Consider the following 18683-nt stretch of genomic DNA (forward strand, 5'->3'; position numbering starts at 1 on the left):
ATTTTACGTATATGTAAAAGTGCAAACAATAATGTTCAAATCAATTCAATTCAATTCAACTTTATTTATATAGTGCAAAATACAACAAAGTCATCTTTAAGTGCTTAACAATATAAAATTCATAGTAAGAAAGAAAAAACCCAAAAGATCCACATGGACAAGAATTTAGGGACAGTGGGAATAAAAAACTCCCTTATTTTTATTTTTTTATAACAGGAATAATTCTCCGGCAGAACCAGAACCAGTGTTGAAATAATTAATCTGTTGAGGTCAAACTGTTCCTTATTTGCCATCTATAAAATGAGTTTGGCACCCCTGCTTTGCATTCTAGAAAGAGGAAACTAAACTATTTGTTTCATTAGTTGGTAATGAAGTCTATATTTATCCTGTGACATCACAAACAATATGTCAGCCAAAAACTAAACAACAGGAATAATTTGTCAAAGTGTTTCACTTCCCCTTGAAATACTAAAGCTGTTTACAGCCCACGCTGTTTCCTGTTCTGTTCTCGTTGCAACATGCAGAGACAGCTGATAAGATTTCAAAAAGAGATGAAAACCACCACCGGTGTGATGTGCAGACTGCAATACTCTACAATGAAAGGTTAAATTAGCACAATACTAACCAGAAACAAGCTCCAACAGCTCTGACAACACAACAAAACAGTTAAAGTTAAACTTTGACCAATAAACACGAGTTGCCTTTGTTCCTTTAGCTTAGAAAAGCATTAAATTATGATTCCTGTGATCTTTCAATGAACCAGACCAAAGAAAACTTACATATTTACCATTAAATAATAACTTTATTTTTTCCCGAAGCAGTTTCATTACAATACATGATGAAAATAGACGTGTGTGTGATCTAATGCTGCGTTTCATGCAACTTGGAACTCAAGATTTTACAACCTCCTACTTGAAAAGGTGACTTTGAACACCACCTGAAGTCAGAGCTCCTCCTCTAAAATCTGGAAAAAAAAATGGAATATTATTTCCACGTGCTGATGCTGAACTCGGTTAAACTCTGACATGTACAACTGAGAAATGCAGAGTTCCAAGTTGCCTGGAACTCAGCATTACGCGTTCCTTAGTCAGCTGCTCCCTGATTGGCTACATTCTGTTTCAGGAGTTTTGGTCGGTTTAATATTTACAATTGCCAGCCCCGCCCCTTTTTCAGAGCAGATTATCAGAACAAATTCGCTCTGAACAAACCTCAGAAAACAGGATCATTTTAAAGAATAATCTTACAGGACATAAAATAATCAGGAGTTTGCTGTCCTTGGTTTGAAAAGGAGGAAAATCAGGACAAAAATAGCCTGATTGTCTTCATGCCTTTTCTCGTCCCTGATCGAGGGAACGAGCTACATTCAAAGTCAATGTAAATGACGCAACATCAAGCAACGCGACTTATGCAATTCCAGCGACTCAATTGCACGATCTGAGTTGCTGGAAGTTGAAAATCTATAACTTTTCAAGCGACTTCGAGTGACGCTGTGTTGCAGTATCCAATCAGCAACGAGACTCTTCCCACATCACTCTAATGGTCGTCACATCATGGGGGGTAGATGAAGCAATGAAGTCAACAAAAAGCGCGACTATGTTCAAGTGACTCATCACGGGCGATTTAAGAAACTATAGTCACTGAAGTCACGTTCGATGGGAGCGCAGCTTCAGGGGGTGGAGTTTAAAGCCAACCAATTATATTTACACAAATATTGTTTACCATGTTGTTTACTTAGCAACTAAGGCTACGTTCACACTGCAGGCAAATGCAATCTGTATCCGACCTTTTTCCCATATTTGACCTGTATCCGATCTGTTAAAGTCTGAACAGCACAATTCAGATTTTTTCAAATCCGACCCAGGTCACTGTCATATGTGGTCCTAAATCCAATACGTATCCAATTTTTTACAACAGTCTGGAAGGCCGAGAAGTCAGACGTCAGGAGAAGCTGGCCCAGACCTGCTTAGCTTCTGAGATCTAATGAGATCGGGCAATGACAAGTTGGTATGGCCAATTTTTTAACCCTTCACAACACCTTTTCTGTCAGTTTTTGGCCACTCTAATTTGCAACTTTTTTATTTTTATTTCTGTGCTTCTGAAAATCCAATTTCTCCACCTTTTCCACAATTTTTGGTCACTTTTAATTTTATTTCTGATTAAAACAAGGATTTACATCTTTAAGATGAATATATACTGAGGCCCATATCACAGATTCATAGAACAATGGACCATCTCCAGAACCTTTTTTTTGGGGGTTGCGGGCTGAAAAGTTTGAGAACCACTAGCCTAAGTCATTTCAAAAACATTGTAGAAATTAAGTTCATCTACGAAATACTGAGAGAATGTTAAAAAGACAGAAAGAAATGCTTTATCGTTTGTTTCCAATCTTTCTACATTGAGATGTGCTGCATTGTAAAAAGATGAAATATCTGCTTTGGATTCAACACTTAGGTCTTATTCTCTGTGGGCAGCGGACACTCGTGTATCTGAGCCTCATCAACGGATTCTTCTGGTGGGTGCACCGTCATGGTACAGGCTCGAATCCCCCCCAAAGGCTCCAGTACGTTGAACACCCTGTCCCACGTGTCCTGCTCTGGATCGTAGCGCTGCACCACGTCAACCATGCACCGGCTGTTCCAGGAGTACCCCCCCACCACATAGATGTGCCCGTTGAACACGGTCACGCCAACATCACTCTGGCCCCGGGGCATGGGCGCCACCATGGTCCACTGGTCAGCAGACGGACTGTAGAACTCACAGCCCAGGACGTCGTCGTAGTCGCTGCTGCCTCTGAAGTGGTTCCCCCCCATCACGTAGAGCTTGTCCCCCACCGTGCACATGCAGTGCAAACCGCGCAGCTCCGACATGTCAGCCCGCCGACTCCAGAGGTTGGTGAGGGGGTCGTAACACCACAGCTGCTTCTGGAAGGTGTCACAGGTAATTCCACCTGAGAGCAGGAAAATGGATTATTGCATCTGATTTAATGCTGTTTGAACTTAAAGCTCCCAGCGATGTTCTCTATTTTTAAGGGACCCTCCACAGTTATTACAAATTTGGCCTAAAATCTTTGAAATATACTTGTTATAAGTTCTAGTTACTTCATTCACACAGTAACTCAGTTACTATTTTGATTACTTACACCAAAAAGTAATGCGTTAATGGAAAAAGTAACTTTTGAGTTACTTAGATTTAAAGAATTATGTGCATATAAAGCACAAAACAGCTGCTCCAAAATTTAAAAAAGTAATTTTTCAGCCTTAGCACAGTAATGTAAAGTAAGCTGTGCATATTCCAGGTGGACATTCTGCTGTTGAAAATGCTTAAAAAAAATAAATGTTGAAAAACTAATTCACAGCATTTTTCTCAGCTACACAATGCTAAACATATCAGGCTAATGAGCTGCTGTTAGCAGTGACTCAGCAGCAGCGACAGACTGCATATTTACAACATACCGTGCAATAGTTTGGCTGACCTGTCCCAGTCACAGTCCGTTAAAATCCAGCCGCACCGTTAGCTTAGCTTTACTGATGCATCTTTTGGAGACAAAAATAATGCGCGTATTTCCACTCCGAGAAGCTCGTCCTGTTCTCGCATTGACTCGCCATGATTGGCGCACATGATATAAACAGAAACACGCTGACAATGCTTCTTCTTCTACTGTTTTACTGTGTTTGGCACGGCATCCCGCAAAAATATGTAGCGCCACTGTAAACAGGAAGTACACTGCAGCTAGCAAACTAACGGACAAACGCACCATATTGTAACGGTAACAGCATTATTTCTATAGAAAAATATTGCGTTACAGTACGAGTTACTGTCAAAAGTGATGTTGGGGCGGTGACGCGGCACAAGTAACGCGTTACCGCCCAACACTGATGATGTCACACGGCTCCACTGCCTGTAAACATCCCATTGTTTTCAATTTGAGTGAAACATTCAGCCTGCTTTTAAATCAATTGGCAACTTTTTGGATCATTTAGCAGCTTTTTCAGTCAAAATGGCAACTTGTGCTGCTTTTGGTTACTGTAAATAATCAGGACAAGTTAAATATGTTGATGTAAACTTCTTTTATTTACAGAAAGAGGAGAAAACAGTTCCAACTCTGCAGTTTTGTAGTAGACAATGTAGCAGGGAAGAAGAGCTCCCCCTTAAACAGCGTGCTGACATGCTCTGGTGGCTGAAGTTAGCGAGTAAATCAAGGACAGTTGAAGACTCACAAACCCAGGGGATAGAAGGCCTCCCACCCAAAAGTGTACTGTTACTTGCTAACTTCTGCTACAAGAGTGTCAGCCACGCACTTTTTAAGGGAGAATAAAGGTCCTTTAGGAGAGCTCTTCTTCTCTGCTTCATTGTTTATTACCAAATCCCAAAGTTGGAACTGTCGCCCCTCGTGGTCACAGATTTTTTCTTGGGTCACAACAGTTTTTATCATCTTTCTGTACACAAAAGAGCTTTACATCAGCATTTTTTACTTTTCCTAATTATTTAAAGCAGCACAAGTGGCCATTTTGACTGAAAAAGCTGCTAAAAGATCTAAAAATCTACAAAATGATCTAAAAATCAGGCTGAATGCTTCACTCCAGAAACAATGGAATGTTTACAGGCAGTGGGGCCATGTGACATCATCAATCAGGTGATTTCAAGATGAAGGAACACAGGCTGTAAAACTGTAAAGTGGTCCCATTTTTAAAAGGCAATAAAATAAATACTGTGCATAATAATATGTTTTGTTAGTCATAAATCTTTGTCAAAACAGTGGATGATCCCTATAGATCAATAAATCAAGGGTATTTCTTCAGAAAAATTGGATAATTTACTTGTTGAATTTTAATGTTTTAGCACAACTTTCAATACATTAAAACACATGAAAAAATGTTTGGTTTAAGAATGACCAAACGTTGTATGTTTAAACAACATTTTTTTGTTTGTTTTACTGTGAGAACCAAAGAAAATACAGTGATGATAGATACATGGATGTATTACATTAATATTAAATAATTTTTTTCTCATTATTAAATCCTCTATATTTATTTTATTTGACTAAACCCAGTCATGTTCTGGCTGAACATGACTGGGTTTAAACTGTAAATTGATTTTCACACATCTGGCCGTGGTGAAGTGTTGCAAAGAGCTGTAGTCATTCTCAAACCACAGCCTACATGTGAAACTCCGTCCCCTTCTCTCAACATGAGCGCATGTTTCCCTACCCGAGGCTGATGAGATACAGACCTGAGCAGAGGAAGTGGTTTGAAATAACTGAGAAAACATTGACTCAAATGTCTTTCTGCAGGGCTGACTGCTTTAAATTCTTATCAACATCAGCCAAACCTGAACCGTGAATAAACAGTAACATGTTTATTGGGTTCAGAAATTCAGTGACAATGTTCCAGCTGATATTAATATTTTCAATATTTAGGTCATTTTTTCACATTTAACACAGAAATTCATGTAATACAACATGTTACGTATAACTGTTAACAATGTGTTTAAATGTAAAGAAAAATAAATGTTAAATTCAAATCTAAATGTTTATTCTAAATCCAAATCTAAATGTAAAATTTAATCTAAATATTACATTGAAATCTAAATGTTGAATTCTAATCTAAATCTAAATGTAAAATGTAATCTAAATATTAAATTTAAATATAAATGTAAAATGTAATTATAATTGTTAAATTTGAATGTGTCGCTGAGTGTAAAGCTAAATATTTAGAAAATATTAAAATATTCAATTGAAGCCACACCCATTCTATAGGCCTCAAATAGAGAGGCCTCGCCCCCACACGCGGCTAAATCGAAACATTTAGAAACTATTTTTTAAACACTTTTTTAAATCATCCAAAGTCATTAATTTTTATAGTAAGTACGATAATAATTATAAGTAATGGCCTAAATATAAAGTCTGTACGTTTCTCTGAAATGCAGGAAAAAGGTTTTTATCTCATATCTCTGAGCTGGATGTAACAAATCTAGTGAATGTCTGACGTTGTTCTTACTGTACTGACCTCCTGATTACCTCCCTCCACTATTTAAAGGAGTGTCTGAACACTGAGTGAGTGTTGGTGCATTCTGCAGGGATGGTTTTCCTTTACCTGGTTGCTTTACATCAGACATGGGAAACTTTTAGAACAGTGGGGGCCACAAACATGTGATTGTGTGATCCAAGGGCCACAGAAAAGTAACATGTGATCATTTAGAACATTAATACAGGAAATCTATAGCTACAGTTATTTTGTGTACTTTCCTGTTAATTTTTTCCATTTTGTGTGTTTTTTGTCATTTATTTGAGTTTTTGTTTTCATTTTGTGTTTCAGTTGCAATTTTCCATCCATTTATGTTGGTTTTTTTTTGATTTTGTGGTTTTTATTTTTGCATTTTGTGTACTTATCTGTCATTTTGTTTATTTTTGTTTTCATTTTGCTGTAATTTTCTGTCATTTTTTTTATTTTTGTTTGTTTGTGATCATTTAGAACTTGTCATTTTGTATATTTTTGTTTTGTAATTTTCTGTCAATTTGGGTTGTTTTCTTATCATTTTGTGTTTTTTATTTTTGCATTGTGTGTCATTTTCTGTACTTTTCTGTCATTTTGTGAATTTTTGTTGTCATTTTTTGTACTTCTGACATTTTGTGAGAGTTTGGAGTCCTTTTGTGTATTTAAAATAAGATTGAGGGCCGCATGTGAACCCCATGTCATGAGCTCCCCATTTCTGATCTATGTCCTTGTGTCAGTATATCATTCTGCAAGTTTTTATTTCATACTTTGATTTATTGTTGTTTTGTCCTTTGTTGATTTGAAATATTCAAATATTCTTCATTTCCTTTTGTTTTTGGCTCCAACATCAATTCCTGACCTGACAGTTGAGTGTATAAATAAAGATTTCTCTCACCTGAGATGTACATGAGGTCTCCATGAACCGTCCCAGCGTGTCCATAATGAGGCTGCACCATGTGAGCCACAAAGGTCCATTCATTTTTCTTCATATTGTAGCACTCCACTGTGTCTGAACCAGAGCAAGGACACACTTTTGACATATTAGAGTAAAAAAAAAAACACGCATATTCAAATATGTGCTGATTCAGCTTTAGAAACACCAAAAAAAAAAAAAAAAAACTTCATGGATGGACTTGTTTCTTTTTGTAGCATTAATACAGTGAGAAAAAGCATCACAATTTTATAATTTTATAATTATACTTAAAGCCATAAAAAAACTTTTATATTCAATATTTACTATAATATTTAGTTTTTAACCAATCTATTCTTTTTTAAAGCCAATTCCATTTTTTTTTAAAAGCCCCTAAAAGTGGTTCATAGGATAGGGAGATACATTTGGAATTAAAAAAAATTGTATATTTTGTATGAAACATTGGTTTGGAGTTGCATAAATGTACTCCTTAAAACAAGCTTTTTTTCGTAAATTTTTTTTTTTATTTATTTATTTTTTTAAATTTGTGTCCAAACCAAAAATTATTTAGTTTTGTGTTTTGGTGAAGTGCAAAACATGTCTGTCTTTTAAGAACTGGACAAAGTTCCGTTCATTTTTCTTCATATTGTAGCACTCCATTGAGTGTGAACCAGATCAAAGACATGTTTGATATATTAAAGTAAAAAAAAAAAAACCTTTAAAACATGCTTGTTTCGTTTTGTAGCATTAATACAGTAATAACACAAATTGATTGTAGATCCATGAAACACTGAAGAAGAGAAAACACATTGTTCATTCATTTCATATTTAGTTTTCAACCAATCAAAAGCCAATTCTGTTTTTTTTTTTTTTTTTTTTTTTTTTTTAAAAAGTGGTTATATCGTAAAATTATATGTTTGGAATAATGTGTATCTTTTGTATCAAACATTGGTTTGGAGTTGCACAAATTTACTATTTATTATTTTAAAATAATTTAAATCTTGTGCTGTTTTAAGATTAATATCATTTTTGAATCCACATTTTAAGTATTTTTTATTTGTGTCCAAACCAAAAAAGGTTTTGTGTGTTGGTGTAGAATACGTCTGTCCTCATGCTGTCTTTCAAGAACTTTAAGTATTCTGTCTGTGTTTTAAATGTAAACGCACTTATTGTGTGTGTGTTTTCTTTTAAATAAAGATTGGTTTGATCGTTCTCACCAATTTCCCCCGAGTCATTTCTCCCACCGACGGCAAACAGTTTCCCGTGCAGAGCACTGAGATGGAAGAAGGTTCTTTTCTCGTTCAGGGAGGCGATCTGCAGCCACTTATTAAAGCGTGGGTCGTAGCGGTACGCGCTGTCGATGGCCGTTTTACCTTTGGTGTCGTAAGTGCTCTGTCCTGTGAAGTCAGGAGTAAACAGTGATACCAGGAATACTCACACAAAATCATAGTTTACTATTAATTCTACTCAAAGTCCTAACTTTATATATTAATTAATAAACTTCAAAAACTAAAAAAAAACCAAATCAAACCCAAATACGAAAGTGTTTGATCTCGAGTAGGCCACAAATTTTAGGTGGGAAAACCAATCCCATCATTATTGTTCCTTAGTTTTCACTCCCATGTATCAATCATATAAACAGTATGCAAAGTACTGACAATATCCAAGCAATAAGTGACAGATATCACTGTCTTCACTTAAAATTCCTTGATTTTGTCACCAATTTTTGTGTAATTTAGAGGAATTTTGTGGGATTCTTGATGAGAATTTACAAAATTTTGGCAATTTGCGATCTTAAATTTTTACATTCTCCCACTGGTCAAAGTGGATACTCTAAAGCAACGATTCTCAACTGGTGGGTCGGGACCCAAAAGTGGGTCGCAAACTTGTACTGGATGGGTTATGGACAGCTGGTAACAAATAAATGAATTAGAACTTAATGTCTCTCATGTTGGATTTATCTTTTATTTTGAAAGAAATGTTCCTTTTGACAGGCATGTCAAAAATATCTAGATTTTTTTTTTTAAAAAAAGATTATATATGTGTGTTTTCAAAAACTGTTTTTGAAAAACTAAATTTGGTTGGTTGAATTCTAAAATAAAAAAGTGGCAAAATGTGGGTCCCAGGGTGAAACCAGTTGAGAACATTGCAATCTTACGATCAATAGACTCATTTAATTTTTCTCTGCGTTAAAATCAAATGACAGGCAATAAAGTGACACAGTCAAACTTTGATATCTGTAACTGTTTCTGACTTAGCGCTCGTCTGTGAAACCTAGCATTATCATGAAACATCATTTGCGAAATCTAAACATACGTCATGGGCGTTCATTAGAATTCCAATGATGAGGTTGATGAGGTTAACTAAGTTTTGATAAAACAATTTAACTTTAGTTCTTGTTTGTGGTGTGAAATGAAGTGTTCTCACCTCCAACAATAAAGAGGAAGCCGCCCAGTAGAGCCACACCATGCTGGTATCGTGGCACGTCCATTGGTTTCAAGGCCTTCCAGTGACGGTTGGTTTCGTCGTACAGCCTTAGTTCTCGACTCACGACCAGCTGTTGGCGCATCACGCCTCCCAGGGCCAGGATGTGAGTAGCTTTGGATCTAATTCGTGTCCTCTCAGTTTGCAGCGTGGGCTGCATGAAGGGCATCATCTGGTAGTTGCTGGCCTCCAGCAGCAGGTTGACGCACGCCGTCTCAGAGCGCATCAACGAGTCGCTTCCCTCCGCGTTGTCCTGAGATATCTGGATCAGCTCACTCGGGTTCATCAGCGGGAAACGAATGTGGCGCATCAGGGCGTAGACCGAGGAGTGACGATTGGGTGGATCGTGGTCCAGCCATTCTTTGGCGATGTGGTACAGCTCCAGTTCAGAGAAACCCTTCAGGGAGTCACTGGCCAGGGCGCTGGCCATGGTGGTCTGAGATAGCTGCAAGTAGCGGCCGCTTTGCACCGTCTCAGCGAGGTTCTGGCTCACAAATTCACCTGGATTTTAAGATATAAACTTCATCAACAAAATATAACAGAATATCGTAAAAGAAAAGCTGAGTAGTTAGGTGTTGGAAGGGCAAAAATATGGCTAGCAACTGTGATGAAAGCTGCGTGAAAAGATATCTGTTCATTGACGGGATGATGTGTGACTACTTCCGAGGATCAACACCTGACGGCGGCCATACCAACAGCTAAGTTCTCCTGACAGAGTTCATCATTTAGCCACAAGGAAATAAGAGGGAACAATGTGGTGGGGTTGCGGTTAGTGCCATGACACCCCCCATAGTAGCCCCTGTACGTAGTAGTGCTTTGAACAAGTACGTTTACAAGATGCATTGAAGGACTTTCTGTGAAGGAATTATGTCAGGCCGCGTCTGTTTTCGGACCTAACTTTGGCTTTGTGCCCATTAGCTTAGCCTATTAGCTTAGCCCACAGATCCCTCTCATAGCAGCTCGGCTTGAAGCAGGCCTCACATATCACAGATATTTTGGAGCCAACATCTGGATAACTCTGACTTATTGATGTTATTTGGCTCAGTGACAGAAAAGAATGGAGTTTGAAAAATAAATCAGGCTTTTATTTAACTTTGGACACACTTACATACTTAACTCAATAGGTAGTATAGTATACAGATGTATACTATATGAAGAAATTTGTATGAAAGTATGTACGGCGGGCACACTAGTCATACTCAACCGTCCCATGATGCATTGCGAGCGCAGCGTAACATTGGCCTCGGAAAGGCTTCAAGCTAAAAAAACAAACATCATCTTTTCAAAATAAACTCTTCTTGTCCTCCATCAGTTTTTAGCGCTTTTGTAAATAAGTCAACCGGAAGTTTTGTCAGCAGCACAGTGACCGGCATGGAATGGGTTTTATGGGTCAAATGAGCACATGTTGATATTCTACTTGGTCACTTTCTCACTTCAAATGTTTTCAGAACTTTCAAAGTAAAGGTGGACAATCAACAGAGATATTTAGCCTCAGTGTGATTCAGGGTTTTGTCGTTGTAGGTTCCAAATGCATCTGGGGAAACTTGGAAGTGTACTTGGGAATGGTCATCATCCTAATCATACTCATAGTAAATAGTAGACAGTATATACTCATTGAGTTTGTAGTGTATAGCACGTATTGTACCATTTTAAACACAGCCTAATGTGATTAGTGCATGTGTCACTTACTAATATTTTTGTGAACATCCTCCAGATGCAGATCAGTGGCGACGCGTTCTATTTCCACACAGTTATCAATGGTAATCTGTGTTAGAAAACATGAATCCTTCATTTGGACACTGTGACATCCCCTCACAGCCTAGATATATGTGAGCTAGAAGAGAGTCTTAATGACGTTGAATTAAAAAACACTCTCCGTACCTCGCTGCTCAAAAGCTGATTGCAGAAGCGGAGAACGGGCATGACTTGCAGGAAGTTTGCAGCCTCCAGCGTGTCCTGGAGGTTCTTCATGGCCAGACTCACTTTGGACGTGTAGATGAAGTCTATGATGTTCTTCAGACCGCACTTAGTGACTCCGTGCAGCTTGATCTCTCTCATCTCCTGCTCCCTCATGCCTCCTTATAACAAAACACAGTGAAATCATGACTTTTCTTTGTCCTAGAGCTGCACAGTCAGCAGATGGAATGACAGAGGTGGGATTAACAAGGAGGAAAAATGCTAATATCTCACAAAGCTTCCCAGAGGAGAACTTTGAAGCTGAAGCTCTTTGATAATAATTACTCTTTGTGGAAGTCGATCCCAAAGTGGAAGGTCATGTTAGTAAAAGAACACGCAAAGGACTTTTCTGTAGGCAGGACTATTGAAAACACAAGAAAAACCTGGCCATCATCTGACCCTGGCAATGCACTGATAGGCTTTATTACTTTTACATAACGTTCAAACGTTTAAACGGATTATACACAGTTTTTGCAGTTTTGCTTTTTTTTTTATTCATTACTGTAAAACTGTCTATTTTAACTTCCCACAATACTTTATGAGACAAAAGGTCAGTAGAACTTAAATAACAAACAAATACAAGTTTTGTAAATTATGATTAATGACATTTCTAAAACTAAAATAATGTATCCATCACATATTGTAGCTACAGCTGTTTTCAGACAGTCTGTGCAGTTTGTTTCATATATTTCTTCCAAACTCTGTCATTTATTTTGTTTGCGTGTTTTTGTGATGTTTTTTATCCTCTATGGATTTTTAAATGCAGATATTACAGTCAGTAAATTAACTATTACATGTTATGGATATTTTTTTTTTGCTGTGTTGGGTTCATGTTAAAAGAGAACACATCACAGTTTGTGTTATTTTGTCACCACCAGTGTTGGGAACGTTGCTTTAAAAAAGTAATTAGTTATAGTTACTCACTACTTGATCCAAAAAGTAACTGAGTTAGTAACTGAGTTACTCTATAATAAAAGTAACTCATTACCAAGGAAAGTAACTATTTGCGTTACTGTTAAAAAAAAAAAAAAGTTGCTCTATGTCAAAGAATTCAGATTTTTTAGATGCGTGTGTCGTGGTGAGGTGCTTCATTACATTTGAGTTGCTTACAACGGATGTTGGCAAAGTTTTATAATGAACACTTCACATGTACGTTCTTTTCTTTGACCACAATTCATTTAAAGTAGTGTTTGTATCGCCACCTTAAAAATGACAACTTTTCATCAGACTGCTCCACGCTCACCATCTCTGCTGATTCATCAAATCAGTAGTTGTTGTGTGTGTGTGTGTGTGTGTGTGCTGGCACATGTGTAAAAACACTGGCTCTGATTGGCTACCATGAAACAAGACGCCGCCTTAGTCAATTATAATCGCTCACCTTGTTTATAACCCACCTCCTCACTACAGCTGACGAAGAAGCCAAGGGTGCATTTAACGTTTAGTAATGTTAACGGCATTGTAACGGCGTTGTAAAGGCGTTGTAACGGCGTTGTAACGGCATAAAAAGTAATTAGTTAGATTACCTGAAAAAAAACGCTGTCACCTAACGCCGTTATTTTAAACGCCATTATGCCAAACACTGGTCACCAGTAGGGGTGTAACAAAATAGTCGACTCACGATATGATGTCAAAATACGATTTATGGCTCACAATACCAAAAACTCACCATACGATGTAAAAAATAGACACGGGTGGCTGCACTTCCACGTGACAGAAACATAAATCACGAGTGAACTTTTCACTATTTTCACTCCATGATCTGTCTCGTTCTCTGCTTAGAAGAGGCTTTAGTGTCGAGATGTGTTGAGATACGGCCGCTGTTTCAGCGTTTCAGGGTTGTTTTTCATCAGTACATACAACTGACTTATGAGTTGACAGAGCATCCACTAGCTCAACATTGTCCTCCATCTTGTAAACACTGCAGTGTGTAAGCTGCTATGGGGAGCAAGTGGGTCAAATTTCATTGCACCCCCTGGCGTTTTTGACTTGATTTTATTTTGTACACCTTTGAAATTTATATTGCTGTTTTTTTTATTTGATGAAACTTTTGATGAACAAAAAGTAAAATATTTTTAGGCTGTTTTATTTTTTTTAGCTTTTCAATGAAACAGAGAGAAAGAGGTACAGACAGACACTGTGATGTCCGACCTGTGAACATGGCCTTGAAGTAGTCGCTGGATGAAGCCATGATGACTCTGTGCACTGGGAACATGTCAGTGCTGTCTCCAGGAACCAGAACCACATCACAAAGAGTCTCATCTGATCGGAAACCTTCCAGGCCCTTTGGGAACAAACACTGTTTGATTAGTGAAAGCAGAGATTTACAGTAAAGTAATATCTGACTGTATTTTGCATTACATTTTGGTTTTGTCTTTGTCTGATACTCACCTGTAACACATCTGCTCCATGTTCAGAGCTGCTGTACACCCTACAGAGAGGCTGTGGAGGGAATTTGGGCTTGGTTGAACTATCAGGTCGTTTTGGTGGCATCAAGAGAAGAGGAGCAGGAGGATCAGGATCAACTGGAGGGAGAGGAGGCCTGACATCTGAAGTGTGAAGAGAAAAGGAGTGATTGTATATTTAACACTGAAGTTCCTGTCGTAAAAATCACTCTTGATTATTTGCTTGTACACACCTACTGGAGCTGGAGGAGGGGATTGTCTTAATGGTGCTTCTGCAGCTCTTGGAGGATCCCTGGGCTGACGTCTGCTCAGACGACCCAGTGAGCGGCTCAACCTGCTCGGACCGCCTTCGTCTGCTCCTCCCCTGCACAGGACGAACCATGAGCTTACTTTACAGTTTTATTACAAATAGAATCATAAATTTGAAGCATATTTATTAACATCTAGCTATTTACTAAATGTGTAATGATATATCAAGATTTCGCGATGTTAAAACGTCACTAGGTGTGGCATTGAGGGAACGAGTGGTATCATTTTATTTAAAGATTAAGTATGTAAGAATGACCAGAACTAAAGTCAAATAAAATTAGGATTATTTATCCAACTGCTGTTTTATTTTGTTATTTTTTCTTTTAAAAATGTAAGTATCATAGGGAATGAGCACATGATCATTTATTGTATCGTATTGAGAAATCGGTGTGTTTTTCAGCCTGAAGGTTGTTGAACACAGGCATGAACATTGAAGAACAGTCATGTGGAGACAGGACCCTCTACAGTATAAGGAGGAATAAAGGGGAGAGATTTTTGGGGTCCATCCATAAAGTGATGGTCCATTATTATATGAATCTGTGATAACCACATTTATTTATTCATCTGAATAATATCCACTGTTATCCAGGAACGTTTACTATGATTATAGTTCTCTTAAAGATGTAAATCCTTGTTTAAATGATAAATAAAGTGGGTTAAAAGTGACCAAAATGGTAGAAAAGGTGGCGATTTAAAAACCACATAAATTGGTTAAAAGTTTCAAATTAGAGTGGTCAAAAACTGACTGAAAAAGTGATAAAAGAGGTTCAAAGTGTCAATATTGGCTTAAAAGTGGCAGAAATGGGGGGAAAAAGAGGGGCAACATTAGGTGGAATAAGTGGTGTAAAGGGTATATAAGTGCTGAAAATGTCTTGAAAGTATGAAAAAAATGTACAGAAAAGGCATTGAAATTTGATGGAGACGTGGGTAGAAATGGGAGAAATGTAGCAAAAATACATTAAAAGAAGCAAAAATATGGCAAGAAAAAGTGATAAAAACAGATTAAAACATGGCAAGTTTGGTGTAGTTAAAGAAAAAGGGTAAAAATGAACAAAAATGGGCTCAAATTGTCTTAGTTTCTTGAAGGCATCTGGCGACCCCTTTCCAGTGTCTCAGGACCACAAAGGGGGTCCTGTCCCCAAGGCTGAGAACCCCTGCACTATTTACTTTTTGCAAAAGATACAGAAAGTTTATGAATAATTACGTTCAATTTCCAAACCATTTGAATAAAAAAGTATTGACCTGATGAATACTATGGGTGCCACTTCCTTAAAAAAATAAAAGAACGGGTTGTGATAGGTTATCAGATCATTTGATACTAACCTTTTCTGGTCTTTCACAAAAAACTCCATGACTCTAGGTTCTATGCATGTAATTAACAGACGACCTAAACTCTTGTTTTACACTTTAACAATGTAAAACGCTGTGCATTTGTTTCTTTTCAGAATAAAAGCATGACCATGATTCACATTATTCTACAAAAAAAAAAAAAAAAAAACCCACATCAAACACAGGCTGGATATGGACTAATTTTGCAGGGTTGCCAGATTGAGTGAATTCCTGAAATTTTTGGTATGTTTGAAACTCTTTAATGCTAAAAAAGAAAGATCAATTAACGGTTGATAAACCTGGAGAGGGCAATGTAGATTAAGGGTTCTCCATTTGTGGGTTGTGACACGGACCCATTTCGTGGTTTGCAAACATTTGGATAACTTTTTTCTGAATAGGCAAAAATTATGACAGTATTTCTTGCGTTGCAACTTCTTCGTAACAACAGTTTCTTTTGTTTATTCAATTTATTTGGAAAAAAGTATTTTTTTAAGGTATATGGATGATTCATTTCTTTATTGCAACTGAATGATGGTAAAGAAAGACATTACACTGCGTATTGTACTGTGTACAGTATATTTGTGACAGATAAAAAACCTTGTATTTAGAATGTTATTTATGAAGTAAATATTTCACATTTGTGGGCACGCTTTGTTCTATCCTGTGTAATTGCTCAGATTGGCCTTTTTTCTAAATGCTACAATGAGTGTTGATATTATTACCTTATATACAGTGAGTGACTGAGAAGTAGTTGGAATTTACTTAATTTCTTGTGTTTATTTATTCGACCAATATTTCTGTGTCCCAATACAGAACAAATCTGTTGTCTTTTCCCTTTTTAATGCACAGTTAAAGTATTTTTATTCTTATCTTTATGATGCCGTTGGTGCACCCCCCTGCATCATCAATAACCCAAAGTATGGAGCTTCTATACGTCCTCCAGTTTTATTTTGAAACACTTGATTCACTTTGAGTAACTCGAGTCACCCTCAAATCATTTTTTTTTTTTTTTCAAAATGTAAGAAAAGCAGAAATGCACAAATGGAGAAATGTTGCAACGCCCAGTGAGAGAGAAAAGAGCTTCTTACCTGATGTCATTTCTGTCTTGGGGCTGAGGGCTGTTGTTGCGTCGGTTTGATTTCCTACGAGAAAAGAAACAGAAGTTGATTTCTGAATAAATGAAACTACAGCAATCATCATGTTTTATTTCTGTGGGTTTTATTTTGAATTTCTCACTTAGTTACACAGTTTTCTGTTCAATCTATTTTTATTTTTATTTCCATCAGGTCAAATGTGAAAACACATTTTGTTTCTATCCTTTGATCTTTTAAGATTCACTGATAATATTTTTAATTGATTTATTGCAGGATGAATAAAACACATTCTTATCTTCTGCTCCATTACCCTGTGATAACGGAGAACATGCAAACTACGCTTCAATAGATGGGCTACATAAACACAGATGCAGTTTTTCCAAAATAGACAAGTAGAAGTAGACAAAAATAATCTACTAGTGGACAATTTCCCGTTAGTGGTTGTACTAGTAAACTTAAAAATACAATACCAGTAAAAATCTAAGCTTTACACTACGAGTTAAATATCAATGTAAAATCTAAATGTAAATGTTAAATGTTAAAACTAAATGTAAAAGCCAAATATCAATGTTAAGTCCAAATCTAAATGCAAGTGTTACATCTAAATCTAAATGTTAAATGTAAATTAAAATGTTAAATGTAAATCTAAATGTAAAGCGGTTGCCAAGTGTAACACTAAATGTTTAGAAATTATACAAAGTGCCTGTTGATCACGCTGCCCTGCCCTGCACTGACCTTAACATTTATATTTCATGTATACATATTTTTAACAATGATATAGAACATGCTCTTGAAATCATGTCTAAAATGAAATAAAAATGTATCTGAATGTGAGGAAAGTGAGCTGAATGTTCAAAATATGTTGGCTATGAAACAGTGACACAGTTTTTACATTCGGTGCCCCATACTATATATAGTACGGGACTATAACTAGGGTTGATGTCAAGTTCTTTCTGTTGTGAGTTTACATTTCCTAAAGTCAAATTCAGACTTATTCTTTGAGGAATTCAGTAGAAAAGTAGCAGTGAATGAGGCGGATTATCAGAACATAATTAACAGCTTTTATTATTATTATTATTATTATTATTATTATTATTATTATTATTATTATTATTATTATTATTATTATTATTATTGTTATGCAGGTCTTGAACCTACTTGGAAGAAATCCTCCTCAGCAGCCCGGATCCAAGGCCACCCTCCAGTTTGTCGTTTGTTCACCTGAGCAACAACACAGAGAGGAATAAAGAGCAGAAGATGAGGCGTGCAGCTCACAGACCTTCAGCTTCTCTCTGAGCTTTTCTTTTCTCCTCAGCTCAACATAGACCACATTCACTTCCTGTGCTACTTCTGCTTTTCAGCGTTTCTGCACAACAAAAACCTCTGAAACTCTAATTTCTTACCATCAGTCGAGTCACTTTCACACAGAGGTGGCAAAAGTACGTCTTCAGTACTCAAGTAAAAGTATAGATACTTGAATAAAAAATGACTCTGGTAAAAGTAAAAGTATTGAAGTTGTTCCCTTACTTGAATGAAAGTAAAAAAGTAAATGCAACTAAATGTACTGAATTATAAAAAGTGAAAAGTAAAACAAATATCCCTTCAATAATAAGACAGAGTTTTTAAACCAGCACATTCCATATCTTTTATTTTTTTAAGAACTTGTGGAAACGGGTACATGGAAATAAATTAAATCTGCTACCTTTGAACACACGGGGAATTTAGCACAAGAAAAAAAAATGCAAATGCTCAGATAAACCAAGAGCAACTTTTTTTTTTAAAGTAAGGGACCTGCCGAACAGAAAAAGCTCAAACTACCCAATTTTTTCATTTAGTCTCAAGAGAATCATGTTCTCCAGGTTTCAGCAATGGAGACGTGGTCTTTTTGGTCTGAAAATGAGTCCTGTTGAGCTGAAAAACCTTTCACAAGCAAAAGTCTTTTTACGTCGTGACTTCATCTTCAAAGGTCTTAAAAGGAGCTCATTTTTTTAAATGTAAGGAGTAGAAAGTACAAATATCTGTTTAAAGAAGTAAGGGAGAAAAGAAAAAAGTCACAACATTTTTAAAAAAATACTCAAGTAAAGTACAGATACCAGAAAAAACTTCTTAAGTGCAGTAACAAAGTATTTGTACTTTGTTACTTATCACCTCTGCTTTCAGAAAATAAAGTAAAAAATGTTGATTTAGGGTATTTTTAAAAAATGAC

The 18683-nt window shown here is 36.7% G+C and overlaps 1 protein-coding gene across 2 annotated transcripts; it reads right to left on the reverse strand.

Moving 5' to 3' along the window:
- Positions 1 to 44: 44 nt before the first annotated feature.
- LOC114455601 (kelch-like protein 9) lies at positions 45 to 17768 on the reverse strand. 2 transcript variants are annotated; one of them, XM_028436936.1, is made up of 11 exons: positions 17636 to 17768; positions 16472 to 16525; positions 13979 to 14109; positions 13732 to 13889; positions 13492 to 13624; positions 11269 to 11465; positions 11077 to 11152; positions 9331 to 9888; positions 8121 to 8300; positions 6889 to 7002; positions 45 to 2947 (listed from the first exon to the last, which is right to left on the reverse strand). In XM_028436936.1, the coding sequence occupies exons 4-11, from the start codon at positions 13831 to 13833 to the stop codon at positions 2448 to 2450; spliced, it is 1860 nt and encodes a 619-aa protein (XP_028292737.1). In that variant the 5' UTR covers positions 13834 to 13889; positions 13979 to 14109; positions 16472 to 16525; positions 17636 to 17768; the 3' UTR covers positions 45 to 2447. The 2 variants fall into 2 exon arrangements, with proteins under 2 accessions (XP_028292737.1, XP_028292736.1); XM_028436935.1 differs by having other exon boundaries at positions 6889 to 7023.
- Between the last annotated feature and the right edge of the window lie 915 nt (positions 17769 to 18683).

This window comes from Gouania willdenowi, chromosome 21 (assembly GCF_900634775.1).
Source record: "Gouania willdenowi chromosome 21, fGouWil2.1, whole genome shotgun sequence".
Classification (NCBI taxonomy): domain Eukaryota; kingdom Metazoa; phylum Chordata; class Actinopteri; order Blenniiformes; family Gobiesocidae; genus Gouania; species Gouania willdenowi.

Coding starts and splice junctions, on each gene's coding strand:
- LOC114455601 (XM_028436935.1), bottom strand. CDS start 13,833: ATGCCACCAAAACGACCTGATAGTTCAACCAAGCCCAAATTCCCTCCA. Junction 13,625..13,731: donor ATGGAGCAGATGTGTTACAG/GTGAGTATCAGA, acceptor TTGTTCCCAAAG/GGCCTGGAAGGTTTCCGATC. Junction 11,153..11,268: donor ATCAGCTTTTGAGCAGCGAG/GTACGGAGAGTG, acceptor TTTCTAACACAG/ATTACCATTGATAACTGTGT.